The following is a 21284-nucleotide window of genomic DNA, read 5'->3' as shown; positions in this document are numbered from 1 at the left end:
GCTTCCCATCGGCGCGTTCGGCGCTCGGCTCGTGCTGCCTGGGCCCGGCGACCATCCAGCGGGGGGCGGAGCGAGCCCAAGATGGCGGCTCTCAGGCTGGCGCGCTCCGTGCTGCGGAGGCTTTGAGGTGGTCGCCGGGGGTCGGGGGGCACGATTTCCCCGCCACGGGGGCCCTGGAGGATGAATAGGGGGCCCTGCTAAGGTTCGGCGGCGGGCGTGGAGAGCAGCGGCAGCCAGCGCTGCGGTGGAGTCCACGGAGCGGGATGTGCGAGAGTTACTCCAGGTCGTTGTTGAGGGTCTCGGTGGCGCAGATCTGCCAGGCGCTGGGCTGGGACTCGGTGCAGCTCAGCGCCTGCCACCTCCTCACGGACGTGCTGCAGCGCTATCTGCAGCAGTTGGGACGGGGCTGCCACCGGTACTCCGAGCTCTGTGAGTACCGGGCTGGGTGCGGGAGGGCTGCCTCCGGACAGTCACGAGTGACACCTCCGGTGTCCCCTTCGCCGTCCCAGCGTCTCCGACGTGTTCGTCCTTCACCCCTACCCCGAGATCGGGCGTCTCCTCGGCCAGTCCGCTTCCACTGCCCCTGGAAACTCTGGTCATTCCTTCTGCCTCTTCCTCGTCCGCCAACTTCCCGCCTCCATCCCGGAGCCGGGTGCCGGCTCCCGGCCCCACACCCTCTCCCGCTGCTCTCATGCGGGGGGCGCATCGGTCTGCCTCGGGGTCGCGTGCTGTGCCGCTGCCCGTAGAGCCACCTCCAGAATGCCTTACAGCCTCTCTCACTTGGGTCCTTTTCCTGCTTTGCCTGCAAACTACTACAACTAGTTGTCACAGGCGCTCCGTCTACCGGCCGCTTCTTACAAGGCTGGCCGTTCTTCAGCTCGGAACAGCACAGACTCGTTGACAGCTCTGCTCCGTTAGGGACACTGCCTCTTCTTTCTGTATCTTGTTCATTTCGTAGACAGTGTTTCTACTTACTCGTTCCCCGAGGCTAACTTCGTCAGTTTCACTCAGATTGACTTTCACTTACATCTCAGTTACCCATTGATTCCCTCCTTTATATTTGCTGTCAGTGTAGTTATCGAAGTGAGGCGGAGGGACTACAGGCAGTTTACAAGGTTCCCCAGGTAATCTGGGGTGCAGTGCTTATGGTTTTTAAGCTAATGCCTGGAAGTGCCTGTAGTCGATGGCATGTAATAATTTGGAATGTTTACTAGAAGCCACACATCATCTCATAGATGTGTTGTTTGTGTTTGTCTGTGTGGAAGGGGAACTATCCCTCGTTTAAATTTCAGGTCGTTTTTTTTTTTTTTTAAGGTGGTGAACTGGAGAAGTGGGTGAAGTGTTTCATAGGATATTTTGTTTTATAAAAGTGATCCCTAGACTGACACACTGAGACCCATGGAAACACTTTATTTCTTAGACCCCAGTTTTCATTCCAGCTTCCATAGTGCTACCAAGATCATCTGTCCCAATTGCAAATCTGATCATTCTTAAGAATTTCCACTGGATACAGGCTGAAAGTCTAATCTCTTAAATAGCACGCCGTTCCTTACGTGAGCTAGCGTTTTTCTTACCTTCTGCCATCATGCCATCTGCAACTGTGCTGAGCTACTTGCTTTTTCCAAAACATTTGAAGCTATCCATTCCTATGTACATGCTGTTTCTTGGAGTGTCCTTCGCCCTCTGGTCCACCAAGAGAACGAATATTTTGAAACTTCACTTACCACTTGCTTTCGGAAACTCATGTTATCTGCTTTCTTTAGTCTGTGTGTATTTCTGTCGCTAATTTCACACCTTGGCTTATAATCATTTGTATATTTCTCACCCTTTCATAGTTCCTCCCCGGGAGACAAATTTATTATTTTTGTATTCTGTAACCTGATAGGGTACCATAATATCATAGGCACCCAGGAAATAGTTTTCAAATGAATGAATGAGCTAATAACCCAATACCACGGTAGCTATCTAATCACTTCACTCTTTGAGTTTTGAAAGTGTGTGTTTTTTGAATGCTCGTTTTCACTGATGCTTCTGATCTCGATGTGGCTCTGCCCAGGAACTCTCATCCACTGCTCTCTTGCAAGTTCACTACCAGCGCTGCAGTGCTCTCTGGGTTTTTGCTTCTCCCTTATCCTCTTCACGGTCCTTGAGTATCCTGTGTGGTAACATGTAATCCAGATTGTGTTTTTGTTTCCAAGTTCCCTAAAAAAGGACAGATGTTCTGAACCTTTAGATCATCTGAAGCTCCCTGAATACATAGTTCCTTTCCTGCCTTACACACAGAACCAGAATATGTGCTGGCGCTCCGGGACTCCGAAGTCATCAAGTGATCGTCGTTATAAATTAATGCGCATCCCTTTCCTAATTACTCAGTGTCCGTAGTAGGTTTTTTTGCTTTCAGTGAGAATGCATTATCAGGCATTCCCCACTGGTGACCTTTTTAAAATACTAATACCTTGTATACTTATCAGTTACAGGGTTTTTTAGATTTGTTTTTCTTTATCCTTATTTTATCTTTTTTTTTCCTTTTTTTTTTAGTTTTTATGCCTACGGCACCTGGTCTTTTTAGGTGGTCTCCCATCCAAGTACTAACCAGGCCCAACCTTGCTTAGCTTTGAGATCACATGGGATCGGGCTCGTTCAGGGGGGTATGGCCATAGACCATGGACCGTGGCTCCACTAGGATCTTCTGCATATAAAGCAGACGGGCTAGCCGCTACACTATGGAACCACATCTCTTTATCCTTATTTTAAACTTTAATTCTGCAACCTCAGATTACTAATACGCAATCTTATATTCTGTTCCTTTAAATCTTTTTTGTCTTTTTGACATACATTTATTGAGTACCACTTATGAACTGAGCACATGCTAGGTGCTGGAGACATAAGATCATTTATACACAATCCCTGCCCATAAGGTGTGTACGTGGGTGTCAGACATATCAAGGAAAAAAAAAATGATGGTTTTTTTTTTTTTAAAGCTCTCAAGTTAAAGCAGAGCATCAGAAGTTACTATTAATTCAACAAGTAATGCAATTTTAAATTTCCCTAAGGTAACGATTTGTTGAAACATTCAGGGGCACATGTTTCTGTATATGTTGTATTATGTATAAAATACGAGGAAGTGAGCTGAAAGCAGGTGCTTAATCTTTCAGAAGGACTCTCCAGGACTGGTGCTATGTAACTTAGTAATTGCACGGTTTAGGCAGTAAATGCAAAAGGAAGTAAATGCGAAAGGAAGGAGAGATGGTTGTGGGCTGTGGATTCTGGGGCATGAAAACTTCACAGAAAAGTCGAGGTTTGAGATGAGCCGCGAAGTATGGTTGTATAAAGGTGGAGAGCATGCCCTGTTAGAGAAAAGCATAAAAGCATAAACCGAGAGATCCAAATAGAACTGACATGTTAAAAGTCCCAGCGAGGCGGCCAGTTTTACGTATGTAGCCAGTTCCTCTGGAGTGTTTTAGAGGAAAAGGTTAAACAGTGAGTGAGGCTAGAGAGGGACTTAACAGACAGAGAAATTAAGATGTGATAGGAAAAACTAAGGAACGCAACTGTCTAAAGAAACTGAGATTTTAAGAAAATTGTGGTGTCGGTGAAGTGCAAGGGAGACTCAAGTGTGGAGAACTTGAAACCGCATTGAGATAGTGACAGTAGGAAATGGAGGAAAAAATTCTGAAATCCAGAGCCAAAAAGTCGAGGTGGGGGCGGAAAGCACCAGCTTTTAGGTTGAAATTGCAAAGCAGAGGAAGGAATTCAAGATGATTACATTTTTTAGACAGCGAGAATAACAATGCTTTTAATAAGAATAGAAGAGTTGAAATGCATATCTACATCACTAAGAGGAAGAATGAATATTTATTTTATTCCTTTTTATACATCATAGAAGGAACCCATACTTGTAGAAGAACTCAAAGACTACAGAAATGTTTGAAGTTAGAAGTGAAGTCTCCTGCTTCAACTTTTCTCTTTCCTTGTGCTACAGCTTTCACCCCCTTAAACTGTTCACGGGTGGATATATAATCCTTCCAGAGCTTTCCTGTGTGTGCCTAAGCAAGTGTGTCTAATTTTTACAATCTTTGGATTATTCTTTTTCCCTTTACAGCATGATTTAATTTCAGGCATACTGAGTTTGAAGTGATCATAGGAGATTTCAGTAGAAATATCCTTTAGGCTATAAGAAATTGGGAACCAGAATTTTCATAGAAGTTTTAAAAGATGTAGAAACCTTAAGTTCTGCTAAGGGTAGGCATAGGAGAAACTTCCTTTTCTAAAGAGAATACTACTACATCTAACTTTTAACATTTGTGTATATATATTTATATAACTTTTATATGATATCTTAATTACATTTAAGAATATATACGTAAATCACTTTGATGATCTATGTTTTTTTGTAAATTCCCTTGGATTTAAAAAATTGATTCGGGGATATAATTCATTTAACAAATATTTGTCGAGTGTCAACTATTTGCCAGTCATCGTCTTAGGTTCCAGAGACGCATCATTAAACAGTAGAGAAAATGTAATTGCCGTTTACTAAGCAGCACGGCGTTCTCGTTATTTGATAAAAAATAATAATGGCAATATTCATGGTGCATTTGCTTTGCGTCAGCCATCGTTACAGATGTTTTGAGCATCCCTGAACTGCCTTCGATGTTTGTTCTTTACCAGCTGATTGTTAGTATCCATTGTGCGTCGTGTTCTGATTGGTCGTCAGATTCCATTTAAAAGACGTGGAAACCTCAAGTTTTAAAGTCATTTAAAATTGACTTTAAGAATCAGTTTTCTAATGTTGAAATAGTATGTTCTATTTAAAATCTTTTAAGTTATTTCCGGTAACTAGGTCTTGGATATGTAATATACTTGATTCTGAGCTATTTGCTCAATACTTTTTTCTTAAAAATCCGTGGAATTTTCTTAAACTAATTTGCTGTGCTTTTGACTTTGTTCCAGATGGCCGCACAGACCCAATTTTGGATGACGTCGGTGAAGCCTTCCAGCTTATGGGGGTTAGCCTTCACGAACTCGAAGACTACATTCACAACATTGAGCCCGTCACGTTCCCGCATCAGATCCCTTCATTTCCTGTTAGCAAGAACAACGTACTTCAGTTTCCTCAGCCTGGAAGTAAAGATGCAGAGGAAAGAAAAGAATACATTCCTGACTACATGCCACCCATCGTGTCTTCCCAAGAAGGTTTGCGATCGTTCCTTTGTTTCTTACTCATGTGTACTCACGTGACTCGTTTTCCTAACCGAATTATATAAGATGCTGTGCTACCATAGAACTTCTAGAAATCGAACCAGAATATTTTCATGCCATGTGCAGATTATTCTAACCTTTAAGTTAACACACTTGCAGCTGGCATCACCAGACAGAGCCATGGCGTACCCAGGGTTCTGTCTAAGGCACTTACCACCTTTGTGAATTTTAAGAAGGAGAGAAGAGAATGTGCCCCAGAGAAGCCTTTCGGGAGACATAACTGTATGAGAATGGCGTGTCTGAGTAAATGAGAAAACCCGAAACGGGAACAGTGGGGGAGCTCTTTTCTTCCCCCTTATTAATGTGAGTTGGACGAAACTGGAAACAGTGAGCGAACGTTCACTAATCTTATGCAGGTTTCTCTCCGCTTTTTCACGATAAGTAGAAATGTTCATTGTTTGGTTACAGAGAATCTTTGATTATAAAATAATAATAGTAGTCACTGCAGAGTTCTTTTTTTCCTGCGTGATTTCACATGTTAATCGTTCAGGTTCACTAAGATTCTAAAGAGAAATAATTTGTGGTCTCTAATACAGGTACAAAATGGTTTTTCTTGTAAAAACTAGAAAAGTTGCAGTTCATTTCATTTTTTAATTCTAGAACCATAGGTGTACTTCAGAACAATGCAAACAATGACAGAACCTTTGTGGGTTTTTTTTTTTTTAAATTGTAGCAAAGTATACGTAACATAAAATTGATCATTTTAACTAGCTTTAGCTGTACCCCTCGGTGGCATTACTCACACTGTCGTGCGGCCATTGCCATCCTTCTCCGGAACTTTTTCCTCTTCTCCAGCTCTAACCATTACACAGCGTCTCCCTGTTCCCCCTCCCCCAGCCCCTGAGTAACTGCCAAAAGTCTGGCTCCTCCCTACCGTCGGGTTTATTTGTATTTGTAGCCTTTATTATCCTCGAGGAAATCTTACAGTTTCTAACGCCCTCACATAAAGTCATTCCCTTTAAACCCCTCATTTTCTAACGTCAGCGTTTATGACCTTAGAAACTTGTATTTGTTATGACTTTTCTATATTTATTTACTTTAAAAACATAACAGATGCATTTCAGTATCAACGTCGTTAAAGACGGGTTTCCTGGGAAGAGGCCTGATTGACGAGAACTGCATTTTCCCTTAACAACAGGCCACGTAGGCCTGGAGTTCCCCAGTTAGCTGGTGTCGATACATACGATTTACTGCGCTTCCTAGACAGCCTCATGGAAGTCGTGCCGAGTATTACTCCATGACACGTCCTCTCGTACTTGAAGAATAATCCGTGCGGCTCTGAAATTTTTAGCCGAAAGGCACTTAGAAGTATGCACAACTTGGAATTGCGCTAAGCAAATCCAAAGCTGGGAGGAAAGCTAAGGCTTCACATAGGGGGACCCCGAAGGACAGGCACTGCTGTGTGAATCACGGCGCCTCGGTGGCTCTCGGAGTGGTAGGCGTCCTGAGTTTCGTGGCAGTGAATTAGGCAGTGGCGAGTTCAGCAGCCTGGACTCGCGCGCATCATCGAGTGGCTTGTGATTGAGGCAGGACTACTGTCTTCTCCATTTAAAACTTCGGCCCCTTTTCTCTCTGCCCTCTGGAGGTTTCTATATCTGTTCCGTGGTTTGCATATCCTTCTGTCTCTTAGTGTACCTCCTATGTAATAGTTAAACTCTTCGATCTTTTTTTCTGACCTGTTTGATAATTTGGACTCAGATAGATATTAGATTAATCTTTTTAAAAATAAGTTTAGAGTTTTCTGGGTTAATCTTAATCCCTGACTTGTGCATAGGCTTATTGTAGGTCCATGAATAACCTACCTTTATTCATTTAGAGAGTTATTTAATTAGTTTTTACAAATAAACTCTTAACAAGCCACCACTCAAAACCAAGGCTAGGACTTTGATGATAATCTCCAAGTCCCTCTTGTTTTATTTTCATAGTATGCAGATAATACACAGTAAAATTCTCTCAAAGTGATATGGTTATCATGTTTAAATACTCCCAAGGAAATGTAACTAAGACATCAGATTTATTCTGGGTAGTAGAGGAGTATGAAATACACATTAGTGATTTTAGATACTGACTTCTGTCTGAAATTACTACAGTAAATTTTTGAGTTTCTCTTCTGGAATATTTGAAGCAAAGAAGATCTTATTTCATTTGAATTTTTATGCAATATAAATCATAAACATATAACAGGAAAATAATATAAGCCTGAATACTTCTCTCTCTTTTTTTTTTTTTTTAGCCAACACTTATATATCCTTTAAGGAACAGAAATTTGCTGATTCATAGGCGGCGTGTATGATTCATAAGGATGCATTAAATGATAGGCAGCCTAATAGGATGCTTATCAAAGCCTTTTCTCCCTGTTCAGGGAAAAGAACATAAAACACAGTCCTGTGGTCACCATTTTTTAATATAGCCACCCAAGTCAACATAATACCTTGTTACAGTCTGGCATCTCTTTGCCTATGGCTCAGCGTGTCGGAAAGGTCTGGGTTTTCCGGTCAGTGGAGCGAAGTGTTGTATAGACAGAATGGCCTTAATAACGACACCTGTTTGCCAAGTTCTTCACTTTCCTTCAGTTTCCTTAAGAGCCACATGCGACATGCCTGACTTTGGTCATAAAGGATTAGCAAAGGACTGCCACGGGCCTACCATCTTATTGACTCCTCAACTTGGTTTGCGTCAGAAAAGTGTTTGAATGTCTGTGTGATGGCGAGTGTGGGAACGGAAGGGCGGACTGGCCGAGGGCCGTGGCGGGAAGAGCTTGACCCCACGGAGCCACTCAGGCGGGACGCAGTCAGTTACCGAGTGACAGTCTTACCAAGTTCCTTTACCTTTCTGAACCTCGTAGTCATCATCTGTGAAATAGGTATAATAATAAACAAAAATAATTTTTAAAAGAAGAAGAAAAAGCTTGTAGATCCAGAGAACAGATTAGTGGTTGCCAGAGGTGTGGGTGGATGAAGTGAGTGAGGGCGTCCGTGCATGGAAACTTCTAGCTCTAAAAGATGTCCTGCGGTGTGTGGGCAGCAGGGCGACTCAGCCGACAGTACTGTATTGTATATACGGAAATTGTCGAGAGTAGGTCTCAAAAGTTCTCATCACAAGAAAAAAGACTTTTGTGACTATGGTGAAAGGTGTTCACTGGACTCGGCGGGGTGATCATTTTGCAATGTGTTACGTTGTACACCCGAAACTGTTGTAATGTTCTGTGTCCATTATACTGCAACAAAAATGATAATAATAATAATATTACCCACCAGAGGGGCCCACGTGAGGATTCAGTGTACTGTAAGGCGTTTATGTAAAGCAGGACAGCAATAAATGTTAGCTCTCTTGCTGTTCTGCCTCCCTCAATTTTAAGGAACTTACTTTTGGATTGAAATACAGTGTACATTTATGAAGTAACTATAATAAGAATAATTGAATTTGAATACAATACACATTTGTGAAGTAGCTGTACAATAGGAGTAATTACAGTTTTTCTGAACATCGCAGTTATGAGACAGGGTCAGTGATACGCTCGGGCCGAGGGAATGCCAGCCCCGTAGCTGGCCGGGCGGGTTCTAGACCGAGCAGCCGTTTGCGTGCGGGCAGGGCGGAGTTGCCGGAGGAGATGGCCGAGGAGGAATTCTTGCCCGCTGTATCCTGTTCCCCAAGAATAACCGTGTTCAACAGGTGCGACTCTTTCTAGAGCTTGTAATGGTCTGTGTCTTTAAGGAGACCAAGGTGCGTGTCTGCCTCGGCACCTCCCATGTGCTCCCCAGCCTGCGATCTGACTTCTGACCCCACTTCCTGGCACAGTTCCGAGATCACCAATCACTACCTAATTGGCTGAGCTGAAGGAAATTATCCTTACAGATCCTCTTTTTTGGGAAACATAGTTTAGTAAATTATTAAAAGGCAAATTAAATACCTTTTAACCACCTCCTAGTTCAAGACATAAAACTTTACCAACTATCCCAGAAGCCCCTCCATGCGCTCAACCCCCTCACAGCCCCCTCCCTCCAAAAATAGTCACTGTCCTAACTTTATGGGGATTATTCCTTTGCTTTATAGTTTTATCAGCCAACTGTGGATCCATGACACTTTAGTTTAATGCCCCCTCTTGCTTTATTTTACATGTCTTTAGATCCGTTTTAATCTACAGCTCCTCACAACTTGACCCTTCCCCCTGCCAGCCCTACCCCCCCCCCCCCGCCCTTTTTCTCCCAGTGTATCTCTCGAAGGATCTGGCTAGGCGTACGTGGCCGCCACAGCATGGATTTGGCCGGCGGGCGCCCGGCGCAGTCCAGCGTGTTTCCGGCACGTTGGCAGCGAGCACCCCGGCGGGGCCGGACTGCGGCGGGGCGCGTGGGGCGTCGCGTGCCTCAGGACGCCGACGTCTGGCTTCCACTTTCTTTGACGGGAGCGGCGCCGATGCTCCTGCTCACCGCTTAGATCCATTAATTCATTGGAGGTTGCAAGGTAGTGATTTTCCATCGTTTCGTTTTTATTTCATTCTTCAGTTAATTCCACGGGGAAATCCTTTATCTCATCTCTGATCGAATTACTTAGTGATACAATTCATAGGGAGAAAGGAAGAGAAACGCTTGTTTCTTTCATTTTATATTTCCAGTGTTCAAGATAATGAGTTGGTTCCTGGTCGCCCGTAGGTGACTGATTAGGTTGCACCTGAGATTGTCCCGTCTTCGGCCAGTGGCAGCTTCTTCAGGCTGGCTCCCGAGTCATTTTGACGAGACGCTGGTGGTCGCTGACGGAGCCCCTGCGGTCCGGTGCTCCAGAGTGTTCTGTGCGCTCTTGCGTGTTCTCGTTCTGCCCGGGATCCTCACTTGTCCACGAAGCCCTGGCTTGGCAGATGGCATTTTAAATCCACAGTCTGGGCACTTGGGGTACTTATTACAACTGGGCCGGTCACTGTTTCTAGGCAATAATTAAATAAATATGTATTCTCAAAGTTATACGTATAGATACGTGTGGATGGATAGATAATAATAAGGTACCTCATGAGTTCATGTAGATATTTCCAATTCAAATTCAGGGCTCTAAGGTTTTTACTTTTTACATTACATCAGCGGATCCTTTTGTCCACAACAAGAATTCTAGTTCCCAGAGATAAAGAAGATGCTAGACCATTTTGTAATTACGCATTTGCCGTATCCTAGATATTAATATGAATATTGACACGGTCATTCGTGATTACTGACACAGGTAAAAAGATTTATTTTGCACTTATGTCGTCCTGTATCCCAGTTTTCTGTAATTGTACCATGCACACTGTCAGATCATATGGCCACTTGCTTGAGTTCTGTCGCCTCATTTCGGAGTTTTTCTACTTTTGGTTTGTTTCTGTCATGCATTCTAGCCCATCGTGAAATAGAACGTTACAGCTTTCACGTGTTTTTTTAGTGTTCACCGTGTACTTTCCTTGTCCGCAGGGGTGTGATTTTGGTATCTAATCTCCCCATTCTGACAGAAGTTGTGCACGTGAGCGTAGTTTTTCCCAACATCTAGAAGGAAGCCCAGGTCGTCCGGCAGCACAGGGCCCCCTCTTCATCGTTCTTGAGTTCCAGCTCGCTGTCTGAGAGCTTCTCTCTCTTCTCTTCCTCCGCTTTGACTGGCTCTTCCCTTTCCTTAGGGCCAGTTTTCCTTCCTTGCCCAGTCGTGATTCCGGCCCCAGCAAGTCTCTGTCCTTCTTGGTGGCTCTGTCCTGGAGAGAGTGGCAGGGCTGCACTTTGGGGTGGAGGCCTCACTCCGGCCCCGCCACTCGCCCACCCTGGAACAGGCAGACGCCCCCCAGCTTCTCCCCGCAGGGCCTGCCGGGCCTCCAGTGGACCCCGGTCGGCTTTTCGAGGTTCCCCTCTTCCGGGCCAGTCTCCGCTCACCTTCTGACTGCCACCCTGCCTGGGTGGGTCACACTCTGGTCTCGCGGCTCTTGGTGCTTAGTCCTCACCCTCTTGTATTTTGGCATCAATGCATAGACTTTGTCACCGCATTATGTCAATTGCTCTATTTTTATGTGGCATTTTGGAAAGCGCCAAAGACTACATTATTGCATCTTCTTGCGTCTCCTTGCGCCTGTCACCGTTGGCACTCCTTGAAACTGCTTTTCTTCCATGACGTCATACTCTCTTTATTCTGCTTATGTGACTAATTCACCCTTGTGCCTTTCGTGGGCTCATCTTCTGTAGCTCTTCTACCTCTAAAATGTTGGCGGCCCCCGCATTTTATCCTTGACCTGCTTTTCCCACTGTACACAGTTTCAGTGTGTGATTTCTGCTCCCATGGTTTCAGCTGCCGTCTGGATACCGATGACCCCAAACTGCATCCCCATGCCACCACACCCCGCACACTCTCTGTCCAGTTGTCAGCGGGCTGTCTCCCCGTTTTCCATAGCACCCCAAATCAGTATGCACACGGCACGTCGCCCTCAGCTCACCTGTGTTACTTGTTTCCTTAGGCGGCACTGCCTAAGACCCACTCACGCCAGCCAGAAACGAGAGCGGCGGCGTTGACGCCTTCCCTCATTCTGCTTTCCTCATTCCCCACAAGCAGTTCTGCCAGTTTTGTTTCCTAAAAATGTCTAAAATATGACCCCATCTTTCCCTTTGTTAAATTCTTGCGTATCTCTTACCTGAACTATCCTTATCTTCCACGAAAAACTTAAATGAGAAGCATATTTTACAGTATAAAACACTTTATTAGCTTTCTCTGCTTACAGTTATAGCAAGCTACCCTTTTTCCTCAAGGTGAACCAAAAATGCCTATGGAGAGCAACTTCTTTTTTTCATTCAAAATAAAAATAGCTTTAACCGTTCTAGAGAAACGATGTTTACTCTTCCAACTGAGATTACTTACTAAATGAACAGAAGGATGTTAATGAGGAAATTTGCACTGCTTTTTACTCACTAAAATATTAATGTTTGTGTTTATTTGAAAATAGAAATATAAAAGCAGCCTTCAGTAATTTGTCCTTGATATCACATGGTATTTTCAGAAGCAGGATCTCGTCTAATCTTGAAACAGCCCATGAAAGCAGATGCTATTGTCATTCCCATTCTGCAGAAGTAGTGGCATTTTTAAAAAAGGGCGAGGTGACTTGGCTCGCGTGCCATCGTGAGTCGGGAGCAGAGCCGGATGAGGAGTTAGCTGGGTCCAGTGCGGCGTGCAGGGCATCCAGCCCTGCGCCGGGAACTGGAGCCGAGGCTGGGGACGTGATAAGATGGCCCTCCCCACCTGTGGCCTTTCTTTCTCTGGTCGTTGGAAATCTCTGCTTGGGCAGGACGTTCCTGGCGGAGTGGCAGACGGGCCAGTCTTCACGGAGCTGGTCTTCCCCGTGGATAGGCTCGCACAATGCCCCCTCGCCCCGCAGTCCGCCAGCCCCTCCCGTGGTCCTCTGGGATACGTGGCCCCGTGACCGCACAGGCAGGGCCTGGGTCCGGGCAGAGCCGGCTCTCTGCACCCCAGGGAGTTGCCCGGAGGCTTTGTGTTGTCTGTTTTTCTCAGTCCTCCAGCATCCGAGCCTTAAAGGTTGTGTGTCAAACGACATCAAGGGCCGACTTGCGACATCAAGGGCCGACCTGCAGCGACTGGCCCGTGGCGGACAGCACCAGCTTCTGTGTCGTGCAGGGCCCCTGCCTTCACGCCGATCTTCCTGCCCGGCATTGCTTTGGCGTTCACCGCCGGAGTCACTGCCTCGCGTGGTTCCCCAAAGGAGCCCTGTGCCTCGTGTCGCGCCCGGGCCGGCTCCCCTCCCTCGCCCCGCGCCCATGGGCGCCCGTGAAATGTGTCTCTCTGCCTTCGCCTTCGTGTGTTTTGTTATAATGATCGGTTTTATCTGTCTCCAGAACTTACTGTCATCTTGCTTCCTGTCTAAACCCCACACTCACTCTGCATTTTGCCTTTCACACCAAACCTAAAGTCCTGTGACTACCTGAGAGGTAAATTCAAGACATGCGAGAACGTTACTGACTGCTGTCTTTCGGGAATTTGCTGGGAATGTTAGGAAAGCAGCCCCAGACAGTGGCCGATCTAAAGGTACACAGCTGTTAAGTCACAGAGAGGCCTCAAGTCCCAGAGCCCTGGCCTTAGCCCAGTAGCCTCTGCATCACTTATTGCCCTGCTGTTATTCCAAGTACAGGTACGAAAACAGAAAAGTTAATCTTGTGACACGTCACGGTTTTTTCTTTTTCTTTGAAATTGACTTCTTGAATGCAGTTTTTTGTTTTTTTTAAATCACAGTTTGATAACATCTCATTCCATTCTTCTCCGCATGTTACTTTTTCTGCCTGTTGTTATCCTTAGAAATGGTTTCTTCCCTACAGCATAAATATTAAATTTAAAAAAATTTAAATAGGGGTTATCTCTTGCTTCGCATTCAGACTACCAAAATTAGCCCATTAAGTAGAGGTGTATACTTCAAAATAGAGAGTAAAAGTACCAGCATACACAGATTTATTAAACTGCAGTTTATAGTGGACTTGGCCAAAATTCTCTCCTTTACTGAAATTTCTTTCCTCTGATCTGTCTGGATTTATAAAAATAAGAACACATTGTCAGCGTTATAGTAAAATAGTTTTTATGTTCCTAAGTCAACAAGTAATCACATCAATGCCTTAGAAAATTAAGTATTTTGATATTTTACTTACCACAGCCACCAAATCTGTCAATTTCCCCTTCCAGGAGTCCAGATCAGAAAAAAGATTTTGTTATTTCTTTCCAAATTTTAAGTTTTCCGGGAGTTTAACATTTCCGTTATCCAATTATATTTCTTGGAAAAGTTCCCATGTGTGGGGGAGGTGGGGCGAGGGGTGGGGGTCCGAGGGAGGCCGGGGAGGGGTAGGGCGATAAACGTTACATGGCTGACTTGGCATAATACCCCAAAGTTAGTGCTTTTGTTGTAAGTTAGGATTTATTTTGTCTTGCTTTCCTGAATTTGAATCTTATCTGGGACAGTGCAGTAATTGCATTTTACTTAACTAATTACTGGCTGTGCCTACATAGAGCTTTCCTATTTCAGATAAAATAATATCGTTATTTGCTTCATTTACAGTGGTTATATACTGATCTTGTCCCATTAGTGCTGAAGAGAAATTCAAAATTATTTTTTCATTCACTCATCAAGTAGCTATGGAGAACCTACTGAATGCCAGGCACACAGCTTATTTCTGGAGGTGCAGAGGTGAACTAAAAGAAAGGGCAGTATTCGCCTCCCTAGAACTTCCAATCTATATGGAAAAAGAGATTAGACTAATATTTATACATGATGGCAAATTCTAACATGGAATATTCACCTTTTATGCTGTAAGGAATGGGGGAATCAGTGGCTACTTTTTAAATAGCAGGATAAGATGACAAGGTGGGTAAGTTCCGGGGGTTCTGGGCACGGCGGACTCGGGAGGGGACCACGCGAGTGTCGACAGCTTGTCGCGGTTGTCCAGGGGAGACGACGCAGCCTGAGTTTTGACCGTGGGGCATGACGCAGAGGAAGGAGCAGATGTGGGGGTGCTGGCTGGCCGGGGTTTGGTGATAGAGAAGTTCCAGAGGGCATGACAGAGAGAAGAGCCAAGGTGAGGTGAGCAGTTAGGGTAGCTACTCTGAACATCGAAACATCCAGACCTGAAACAGAGCAGCCTGTGCTGCAGGTGAGATTTAGAACACACCTGTCGTGCTCTAGCGTGACCTTTCATTTCTTTTTTAAAAACAGGAATCAGGTAGAGTTCACGATTACATAATCTGGCCCGACCCTGAGGCCCAGGCAGGCTTTGTTGCTTGGTGAGGGCACGTTGCTTTTACAAAGGCCGCTTCGCTTACTGTGGCCGTTATTACTAGTTGACTTAGAGAAGGCCTGCTCTGTGCCAGGCAGCGTGCTCGCCGTGTGTGTGTGCGTGTGCGTGTGCATGCGTGTATGTGTGTGTGCGTGTGTGTGTAGACCCTCCTTTCATTGGCCTCATGGGGCGGTACGTTTATTTGAAGATGTCCCTGCTCGTCATTGTAGGATACTACTGACTTAGTGTTCCTTGCGTTCTTAGAACAGAAATTGCTTGAAAACACCTAACATTAGTTTTGTTTAAAAGATGAAACATCAGCCTTTAGTTTATTAGTTTAGGGCTTAAAGTTATATGTAACATTTGTGCAGCGAAGCCTCATGTTCATTTTAGTAATGTGATGTTTGACTACCCGAAATTCGTAGCTGAAATAGGACAATTTAAAGTCTTTTTTTTTTTTTTTACGTTCTCCCAAGTGCCGTGTGCCTGTTCTTTCCTGTCCCCAGCCCCTAGTCCCCTCACTCGTAAAACGGGGATGACGGCCTCCACGGGGTCATCATCACTGAATGAGATCCGTGTTACCCGTTATTATCGGTGTCCGATGCGGTCTTCCGGGAGCCGGCCTACCTTGACGACTTGTTCCTGACACTCAGCACCACGCATACCGGTGGTCATGCCGCCACATCCCGAGAAGACACCGCACGTTCGTGACGATGCCCGCCAGGTCTTCCTGACGTGGAGACCCAGACGCGGCGTGCGGAGAGCTAGGGCGCAGAGTGGACTCGGCCCTCCGCTCAGGGGGTCCGCCCACACCCCGGTTAGCTGAGTGCTGGCCCACTGCCCCGGCCACTGCCGGCGCGTCCACGCGGGCCGAAGACCATAGCGCAACTCAGAATCCGTAACCCCGATCGGCCTCGAGAGAAGGAGAAGGGAGATGTATGCAAAGAGGCTCGCCGCCTGGGCTGGAGCTTTGCGGTTCTCTCACGTTTCTGTCTCTTCCGTTGCGTTTCGGAGATGGACTTCAGTTTAACGGATCGCTGTAAGTTCCAGGTGTACGGTTCGTCGCGCAGACGTCTGTGTAGTTGGCGAACCGATCCCCCGAGTCCTCTGCACCCGCCCGGCTCTGCGCACAGCCGCCTCGTCGCTGTCGACCGCGTCCCCGGTGCCGTCCCCTGTGCCGTCCCCTGCGTCCCCGTGACAGCCTCGTAACTACTCGTGTGTGCTTCTGCACCCCTTCACCCCTTTCTCCCAGCCCCCCGAACCCCTCCCCTCGGGCAGCCACCAGATCGTTCTTGTATCTGCGAGTCTATTTTCATTTAGTTTGTTCCTTCAGTTCCGTAGATTTCGCATGTAAGTGAAATCATGTGGTCTTTATCTTTCTCCGTCTGACTTATTTCACTCAGCATAATAACCTCAGGTCCATCCATATCTTTTTCTAACCCTTAGATGTATTTAAGAATTTTTATTTTAGATAATATTTAAGTGTAGTTATTTGTATCTAATTTTACCCCAGGAAAGTAGCAAATCTCTCTCTGTCTCCCCTCCTCTCTCCCTCCCTCCCTCCCTCCCTCTCTCTTTCTCTCTCTTTTCATGTGACCGCTGTGATGTTATGTCACAGTGTTGATTAATTGTTGACGTTTTGCTCTAATACATCGCCATGAGCACAATCAACACTCTAAATTGATTATTTCTCCCTCATGTGATCAGACGTGGTTTAAATTTATAATTTATTTTTATCAAGCATTACATAGTAAAAATGTAATGTTTAAAATACTCTGCTATTTAGTAATATTTAATTATCACCCAGTTTCTTTCTGGAAACTTGAAACTCTGCAGTGTAGATATGAAAATTGATTTCTTTTTGAAGGTGGAAGTGATCGCAGTTCAGTAGGTGGCACTCTTTCCTTTTCTGTTAGTGTTAATGAATATCCAGTTAAATGCTCAAAAATGTTTTCAAATTCTTAAGAAAAAGCATACAACTTCAAACACTGATGCTTTGTTTTTGAAAGAATAATAAACAATTTTGTTAATAACTTAACTTCCGTGGAACTCAGAGCAGTTACATATGAATATATTTAATATTTATTTTCCTTAAGGAAACTTTTGTCATTTAGCAAAAGTCTTATGTTATCCTTTCTGAATCTCTAGATTTTCTTTTAAAATTTTTGAGATTATTATCCGTTTGTATCTACTTTTCCAGTTTTGATTTTAAACATTATTTTCAAAGTCCCATTAGAAGATATTTTAAAAATGCATATATTTTCCCCATTCCAACATAACCGTTTTTCTTAGTTTTTAGAGCACCCATTATAGTGTTGCATCAAATATCTTTGTGCAGTTTTTTCTTTTTTATTATTTTCTTGATGAGAAATTCCCAGAGTATGAGTTTTCAGGTCAAAAGTATAAACACATTTATGGCTTTTGACATGTATGGCATTTTATGATGCCATAATGAATGTAAGATTATATCAATATCCTAGCAGTCTCATTGGAATTGAATTTCAAAGTGTGTATGTATGTGTTTATGTGTGTGTGTGCATGTGTATGCGCGCATGTGTGTGTATAGCAAACTCAGATTAAACACATTTTGAGGGGGACATTTTGTTTTAAATTTCTTAGTTGAAATGTGGGAACTGAAAAAATCTCCCACTGGAATATAACAACTATTATTAATATGATACGGTCCTCCAAGTGTGTGTGCATGTGTGCACACACGTGTGAGCGTGCCCGTGCTCACGTGTGAGCACACACATACATACACACAAGCTAATTTTAACATAGTTCAATTATAGTACCACTAGTAATACAAAATACTCATTCCATCCTTTCATTTAAAACAATATTTCTAATTTAATAGATGATTTTATGTGCATTTTTTCTATTAAATTTTTCTGGTACTAACATTTAGCATAATTTGATAAAAAATGTTCTTAACCCCTTGGAGTATTATTAGAATACACAGGCTCCAAGTTTTTGTTTTTGTTTTATTTTTAAGCACTTCTTATATTGAAAGCATTGGCACTTTATGATTTTTTTTTTCCTTAGGGGCTTTCAAAATACGAAGAGAACATTTAATTTTTTTATTGCATAAAATGCACTCTATCTTGCTATTACCATTGGATTCCGTTGACCTTTTTTGTAAATCTGGGTTACATTATGAGATATAATGAATCATATTTTCCTGTATCTTAGAACATTTTGGTATTTTATCACCATAGGAATAATTTAATCATTAGTCATCATCACTCTTCAATTATTGCCGACTTTGCTTAAAAAAATAAAAGACTAAAATAATCAGATGGAAGAATGATTCAATAGTGAAATAAATTGTCATCTTCCAATTTTCTAATCGTGTGACCAGTTTTATATTTTATTTCAAGAATATATTAAAGAAGACCATAAGCACCATCTTTTTAGTTTACTTTTAGATTTCCTTGAACACAATGAAAATGTAGAATTTTTTATTTTCTGCTTACAATGGAAAAGAGAAAAACTGACATGTTTCACAATTATTAGAGAAATCAGAAAATAAATATAAAGAGATCAAAACATTGGGCCTCATGACGATGATGATGAAGATGAAGAAATTGATCATATAAATGAAATCTCTAACTCTGGGTTTTCAATGACCCAGAGTCAATTTAAAATTGATAAGTGAACAATATTTCTCAGCACAAACAAACAGTATGTCTTTCTCATCCAGTTTGTCATTCAACAGGAAGGGTTTAATCATGTAATAATATTTTTATGACAAGAACCTAGACCATCCCATTTTGCTAAAAGGATGTGCGACAATATTTTTTCATAGTTTATGCTTCTACACCAAAATTTACATGATTCAGAGTGTTCGCTGTGTTTAAATTTTTACTGCAATTTCTAATAAAGTTGTTTTCACTATTCTTTTATTCATGCTTCTGTAAATTATTAATAAAATGGCTTAAAAATATAGAGATTCCGTTAAACCTAGATGTTAAATGGTAATGGCTATTTTTCTTGATATATTGAAGGTTAAAGTAAAAAAAGTATTTGTCAGGATTAATGGCATTATTACATTTTAACACTTCTCTTTTAGTGTGTAATCCTAATCATGTCTGACAGACCCAATTGGGAATAGTTAGAAGGAAATAGGGGCTGTGGACCAATCAGTGCTGGAGTGAAAAACTCAGGAAGTCCCAGTGCCACAGCCAAGGAGAAAAACTCACTTTTCATTTCCTTTCATGTACAGTGTGCTCAGATTAACTTTAAAGGGGGCTGAGATGTAGGTCGGAAGATTTTGTCTGCAATTGGGTATTACCTGTGTGTGGAGCCCATCTCAGCAGGCATCTCGTCATCAACTAACAAACCTTTCCACGTCCCTCGAGAGCCGCTGGATATCCTATTGCAAGTTAAATATGAAACAGGGATACACTTAGTTTTGCATTAAAGGATTTCTTAAAGTTCAACTTCAAATGAAGTTGTTGTTGCATTCATTTTTATTAAGGCTGGCTTTGTTAGGAAGGAAAGGATAGCTGGAACTGTCCTCTGTGGTATTCAGAAAAATGCTTTGGGAAACTTAAACGAGTGGCATGAAATTCTGTAGCTTTACATATCTCTGCGGTACATCTCCCGAGTCTTACAAATACTATGTGATTGTCGAGCCTGCCAGAGTTGGAGGTAACCTACTGTGGCGTTAGAGCCTGTCGCCAAACGCGTGTTTATAGTTGAGCAGATATTGCACCGTTCAGCAGATGTTTCGTGGCCGGGTTTTTCGGAGACTTTCTTTCAATTTTGCCCTTCGAAATTTTAATAACAAGAAGAAATAACACATAGTCACATATCACAAATAACACATACCACCCCTTGAGGGACAAGAAGCTAAGTTCTGAATTTGATGAAACTTCATGAACAACAACACTTAGATACCCTGACTTAGATGCCACACACAGATCCAACAACTCATAGTAACAGATCCAATAACACACGTAATTCATTTAATCCTAACGATAACCCTATGCATTAAGAACTATTGTCCTCATTCTATACCTGAGCACATTGAGGTGTGAAGATAATAAATAACTTATTGAGCTAATTTCCTGCTTAAATACTATTACCATAAGTAATATTCTCATTTACAAGGCATTGTCTTAAAGGTTCAAAGGTCCATAAGAAAGATTTTGGATACCTTATGCCACTGGTTTTATCCTGTAGATCTTGGACTTCTGTAAAGTCTTAGGGTTATTGAATGAATATGTGAATTTGTATTGCTTAAGCATTATATATAGGCTAAGTCAAAAAAAATCTTAAATATGTATATGTCTGTGTGTGTGTGTATAACTATTTTAAATGTGTAGCAGTTTTTATTCATAACATACGAATTCATTTAGTATTGCTTAGTTCATAGCTTATTGTTATTATGTATTTCCCTAATTAATATATACTAGAATTAGAACTATTGCTGTAGGAGTTCATGAAATCTTTTGATGTTAAAAAGGGGGCGTTATTAATTAGAAGTAACTGGAAACCATTGATCGACGTGTTACAGGATTTGCTTAACATGGATCCCCATCTTGATAAATCCTCTCTGATGGGCCAAAGTAAATTGCTCAGCCAACAGTAACTGCAAAACTGTTTTTTTCCTGTTCTCAATGATGTACCTGTAGATTAACTCTGTACTGTTTTAATTAAGAGGCACACTTGACAGTTAGCACTCTTTGCATTGATTTGCTCTCACGATTGAGAGCATTCATTTTATTTTGGACTTAATAGGACAACTCATGCTGTCAGTTTGGGGAAGTCATATATGGAGGCAAAATCCACACCATATGTAAAGTTCAAGTTAAAAATTGATGTAATTTAAAATATTGGCCTTGTAATATATATTCTAGTATTTAAGAGAGAAAATTTTAGCTTTCGGGTTTCAGATTTATTTTCCAGTCCCCCCAGCCTTCTAAGTTAGTTGTATGTTAGTTATGTGTTCCGCCCTTGTGGTACCTGGTAGGTACATGTGTTATGGTACTTCTTATTTATTTAATTCGTTCAGCGCAATTTATTGATCTCTGGTCGTGTGTGCCAAGCACTGTTAGGGGCACAGAAAAAATACATATGTGAACAAAACCAAGGAACATCCGTTCCCTTGTGGAGTTTACACTTTAGTGGGTAGAATAGATGGGAAATAATAAACATATCAAAGAAGTAAATTATATAATATTTTTGGAAGGAGATAAGTCCTATGAGGAAAAAAAGGGGAAACGGAATGCCGAGATGTAGGGAAGAAAGTTGCAG

At 42.8% G+C, this 21284-nt stretch overlaps 1 protein-coding gene and 1 pseudogene across 1 annotated transcript in view; one reads left to right on the top strand and one right to left on the bottom strand.

Moving 5' to 3' along the window:
- The first annotated feature begins 56 nt into the window (after positions 1-56).
- Positions 57-21284, top strand: part of TAF3 (TATA-box binding protein associated factor 3) — a 131627-nt gene continuing 110399 nt past the window's right edge. Inside the window, exons 1-2 of the mRNA XM_016136394.2 lie at positions 57-429; positions 4954-5196. Of these exons, the coding sequence (XP_015991880.2) occupies positions 264-429; positions 4954-5196 (409 nt within the window). The 5' untranslated portion in view covers positions 57-263. The remainder of the gene's footprint in view (positions 430-4953; positions 5197-21284) is intronic.
- Positions 2545-2662, bottom strand: LOC118608942 (annotated as a pseudogene).

This window comes from Rousettus aegyptiacus, unplaced genomic scaffold (genome assembly GCF_014176215.1).
Source record: "Rousettus aegyptiacus isolate mRouAeg1 unplaced genomic scaffold, mRouAeg1.p scaffold_m13_p_10, whole genome shotgun sequence".
Lineage (NCBI taxonomy): Eukaryota > Metazoa > Chordata > Mammalia > Chiroptera > Pteropodidae > Rousettus > Rousettus aegyptiacus.
The sequence above is the reverse complement of the archived record's forward strand: the minus strand, read 5'-3'. Positions and strand labels throughout refer to the sequence as shown.